The 5,147-nt window shown below is 42.5% G+C and overlaps 1 protein-coding gene across 1 annotated transcript; it reads right to left on the reverse strand.

Moving 5' to 3' along the window:
* Positions 1 to 982: 982 nt before the first annotated feature.
* On the reverse strand, positions 983 to 3,599 carry LOC309476992 (uncharacterized protein). Its single transcript, XM_082140146.1, has 4 exons — positions 2,360 to 3,599; positions 2,070 to 2,228; positions 1,881 to 1,976; positions 983 to 1,602 (listed from the first exon to the last, which is right to left on the reverse strand). The coding sequence occupies exons 1-4, from the start codon at positions 2,426 to 2,428 to the stop codon at positions 1,297 to 1,299; spliced, it is 630 nt and encodes a 209-aa protein (XP_081996272.1). The 5' UTR covers positions 2,429 to 3,599; the 3' UTR covers positions 983 to 1,296.
* Between the last annotated feature and the right edge of the window lie 1,548 nt (positions 3,600 to 5,147).

Below are 5,147 nucleotides of genomic sequence, written 5' to 3' on the forward strand. Positions count from 1 at the left end.
GACGCGCGAACCAATCAGGACACTTCGCGCCCTAGCACGTCAGAGCCCGCCCGAATGGGCGCGGCCAAAGGCTATAAAGCGGCCATTGACAGCCAAGGACCTCAGGTTTAATCGACTTTAGCGATCCCCTGATCAAAGCACAAAGCACGGCAGGTAACGGAATACTTGTTCCCTCATCTCAGGGAACCGAGGTTACGTTAGTAACCGAGATGTATAGCGAGAGGTGCTTCAGATCCACAGACCGAAGCGGCTCAAACGGAGGACCTTTTAATGCTCCCAGGACCGTGGAGAGGTCCCAGATAGGCACAGAGGGTGGGCTGGGAGGGTTTAGCCTCCTTGCCCCGTTAAGGAAGCACATGATGAGGTCGTTTCTTCAATCCTAGTGATTGTCCGGCCACAGGAGCGTGAGATGCTGTTATGGCCGCCAAATATACTTTGAGCGTGGAGGGGGTACGACCCGCATCCAAGAGCTCTTGCAAAAGAACGAGTACACTTGGTACTTCGCATGAGTAGGGGTCCAGTCTCCGTGCTGCGCACCTGCCAGAGAACACCCTCCATGTCTGAGCGTAGAGGTACCTAGTTGAGGGCGTTCTTGCTTCAGTGATGTTTTTAGCACCCTATCGGGTAGACACCCACACTGTAAAAAAAAAATCATTGCTAATATTGAAAAATTCAAGGCAACACATTGCATTCACATTTTTATGTTTTCCCAACGATTAGCAATGTAATTATCCCAACAACAATAATGTTGTTGTCCTTACTAATATTACTTAGTTCTGTTGATGAACAGCACTTTAAATTCCTCGTTCTACCAATGAATATATGTTTGCTCAGTCAATAGCCTCGTTCACAGCACTAGAAAATGTTTATCAAGAATATATTGATTCTCTTTCCACTATACTGGAAACTCACTTATTTTCCTTTGGCCTACATATATTTTTTTAATTCACAAACTAAAATAAATCCATAACAAACAATGTCATACATTTCAAGTATTTTATTTCACTGTGACCAAGGGTGTATTTTACTGATTAAAAACAAAAAAATAGGTGGCACTATGCAATTAAACCTCTTCAAAATAATATTAATGAAAAATAAACACAGAAAGGCCACATAAATGTTTTCAATTAAGATAAATGTCACAGTAGACATTGTCACAGTGTTCTGGCACTCAGAACATAGCCCTAACAGCCGTAATTCACAGTAGCTGAACATGAAAACGTGTTGGGAGTAAATGTTACCATTGTAACCAACATACAAGAACTATAAATGCATGTCAAATGACATACCATATCTTCATTTACTCTTAAGCGATCGGACACGCTTTGTGCATTTAGGTCCCATTTCCATAAAGACGCTCTGTAGAGTATCAAAAGTGTACTTGAGATGTTTTGGGTAGGAAATGTTGAGGGCGTATAAAAGTCCAAAAAGGTATGCCACAGCAGTGGGAGTATCAGCGATGTCCTGTAGAACTACAGATTCCTCCACAATCAATGAAATGTTTTGCACCTTTGGAGAGGAGGTTTCCACAGCACAGTCCTCGAGGACATAAAGCACCCCCACAGCCACTCCCTTTACGGCCACATCATCTGGATCAGTTTCCTATAATAGAGATGTCAAAACATTAAAAGGTGATTTTCAGCACACAACACAAAACACACACATCATCTTCATCTTGTAATTGTAATGGGGCAGCCGTGGCCTGCTGGCTAGGGGTTCGGGCTTGTAATCGAAGGCTTGCAGGTTCGATTCACTGTGTGCTCTGTGTGTTCACTAGTAGCTGAGGCAATCTTCTTCCATCCCATCTTTCTATGTTACTTTTTTCTCCATGTATTTCTGGAATGATGAGTGGTTATTCTGTTATGATAATTGACACTTACAAGACATTGCTTGAAAAGTTGTCCAGGTTCCTCACAGAGAAAAATGGGAAGTCCTCTGAGTGCAGCATCCTGGCGGTGCCGGATAATATTAGAGGTCTGTCAAAAAAGACAGGGGAAAAATGTCTTTATATCAGACAAAGAAACATTCACCTCAGTGAGCAGAGGTATTTTCTCTACTATAACTCATACCTCATCATCAAGCTTCATCAGGATGTGTTCTAGGTCCTTTCCAAAGGATGCTTTCCGGGAACGGTAGAGCCGAAGGAGTTTCGGAGTGTATTTCTCCACTGCAGCTCTAAATGTCCCCAGTAAGTTCTTATTGGTGATGCGAAAAAACTCCTCACCAATCTGTTAACATGTACAGAAGAACAGTGAGTAAAGCAATAGTGTTGCTCTGAATATTACCATGTAAATGAAAGTTTACAGCTATTTAAATGACAAGAGTAAAAACATTACTGTCAGCTTTGTAAAAAACATACCTGTCTTGGTCTGCGGAATAATCGCAAAACTTGCAATGCATGTGGTGCCAATTCTCTCACCTGAAACATATAATTATGACATTCAAAGACTTAATATTACATAATACAAAATATTACATAGGACCCACACAATGCAAAAAAACTGCTTAGGTTACATCAAGCCGGAGGCTATATTGTTCATTCAAGGAAATAATTAAAATGCCAGTTTACTTTAGCTAAATAAAGTGTGTTTCCATAGCATTTTTTACAAGTAAATAATGTGATTTTAGTTCCATAAAAGTATATATACCATAACCAAAATGTAAGGCCATTAATCATGTTTTAAGGTGTAAATCAGATTAAGAGTAAAACCACTAATAGAATATTACAATGACAAGTTAGCTGAAAAAATATCTTCACTAGCCATATAACATAGGTTACTCCGAACAAAATAGCTGGATGCTGGGCTAACTGTTACCAAAGATCCTTGATTTCGTGCTAGTTAGCTAACTTAGTCTAGTACTATGATTTCTAAACCACCTCTGCTGTTAGCATCTAGCTGCAAGTTAGACAATATGTTCTAGTTCTTGATAGACAGGCATGACTACCTCATCAAGTTTAGCTCATCAACTTAGAATGTGGTACAATTAACTTACACGAAATGTACTGAAACAATAGGCTACAATATATTTCTGGCCACATAGGTATAATATCTGAACACCACACTTTAATGGTGGAATTCTACACCGATAAAAAAAATTGGTGGGATGTTAAGTTAGGTTGCTAGTATTACAACGATGGCAGTGCAATTCAAACTAGCACATCTTCTGACGAAATATTTTCGATTAAATGCTTTTTTTGAAAATCATCCAATTCTTCTAAATCATTCCACAACTAAAGTGTAGTTTCAAACCATAATTTAATACTTACTTTTACGCCGTCAATCCCGATAGTCCTAACTGGATAACTTGCAGATGAGAGAAAGACAACTTCGAGGGAGAGGAAAGCCCGCGTTGAGATCCATGTTGAAACCCCGGATGTCAGACAACATGCGCATGCGCTTTTCGCATTCTAATTGGCTGTTGTGCTTAATACGTTTTCTATGTTCAGTTTATTCTCAAAAACATGTTTACACATCATTGATATGCAAAACATTGGTCTAACATGGTTTTCTGCATACATTTATATTAATACACATTTTCCTGTCTGGAATACTAAAAATATCAACTCTACTGAATAAAACACCGTTTTATTTTTTACAGTGCAGGTACCCGTTGAGGGGCCATACATGAAGGGCCCACAAGTCGGGACGGGGATGCCAGATTTTTCCCAGATCTTATCCCAGTTTTTATGTGTAGGGGTGCGTACTATACAGTGGGCACACAATCTACATTTATTATCTCTCCCGAGCTGGCTGGGGGAGATTTAATACCGTGTTTGCAGTGTTTATGTGTAGGGGTGCATACTTCATAGTGGGCACACGCACTACATTCATTATACTTCCAGCATGAGCTGGGGGGAAGCTTGGTACTGTGGGAACAGTGCTTATGTGCAGGGGTGCATACTTATAGTGGGCACACAATCGATTTATTACACCTCCAGCACCGTGGCTAGGAAGGTTTTCGCAGGCAGCGCGTTTAAAAGCATTTACATGAATACGAGCGGGATCATATAATGTAACGGTACCCAAAGAATGACAAAAATGAACGAATGCTGCGTTTTGCGTTAAATATTTTAACGCGTTAAACTGAACAAAAAATAATCTCAATGCGTTAACGCGTTAAAAAAATGCAAAGTGAGCTTCAACAGCGGATGTCAAGCTGATGAGGGAAAGTTAGTAATTAATGAAATTAACATAGTTAATTGCTGTCTGGCTTTTACCCAGAAATGGGTTTCTCTTGTTTTTGAACGCTCATTAATACTCGAGCCCCGCCGTTGTGAACGGGAGGGCGCAAGGGGCGGGGTCACTTTCTGTACGTTAGAAAGCTGCTCGCGAGCACAGTGAAGAGAGCAGCATAAATTTCATCTGCACCAGAAACGGTATTTGAACACGGGTCTCTGGCGCGAAAGCCTTAGATTTCACCACTGAGCCACAGGGGGGAATGCTTAAGACAGATAGCGTGAGCAGAGAAGAGAGCGGCATGTTTTGTGTCACCTGTAAAACGGCGTTTGTTTGCAGGTGTGCATGTTTTATAACAGGCTCCTTTTGCTGCAATATTGACATTTCTAGCTGCCTGAACTAAAGAGGGGACTGGGAAATTTGTGAGAAATGGAGGTTGGTCTGGCCTCGGCGGGACTCAAACACTCTCTTTCTTCCTTTCGCCTTTGAGTGATGCAGTTATGAAACTCACCCACGGTGTCCGTCTGGGTCATGCAGAGAGCTCGAGAGGGGGCGCGAGGGCGGGGTAACTCTCTTGAACGTAAGGAAAGCTAGCCGCGGGTGCGAACATCGCTCGTGTCCATCCGCTCTGACATCCTTTGTGCATGGCGCTTCTTTCGCGCGGCTCAAGGAAAGGGGAGGAAGCGCGGGGTCGTTATCGTCAAAACCAGCCAGTTGAGCCCCAGGGTGGGGAGATCTATCTCGTCACACTCAGGGCAGCCGCCCTTAGCGAGTGCAGCTTCCGCGTGGTCATGGCCCAGAGGATGTGACGGTCTCCACCAAAGAGAGGGCCTCTGCACGAGGCGCAGGTGGTTCGAGGCATTTACAACAATGCCTCAAATTTGCTCTTTTAGAAAAAGTGTGACACAACGGCGAACACATGGTTTAAAAGGATATATAGCGCGCCGGATGGCACAGGAGAACAGCGGG

This window comes from Leuciscus leuciscus, assembly GCF_965113295.1.
Source record: "Leuciscus leuciscus genome assembly, chromosome: 16".
Classification (NCBI taxonomy): Eukaryota; Metazoa; Chordata; class Actinopteri; order Cypriniformes; family Leuciscidae; genus Leuciscus; species Leuciscus leuciscus.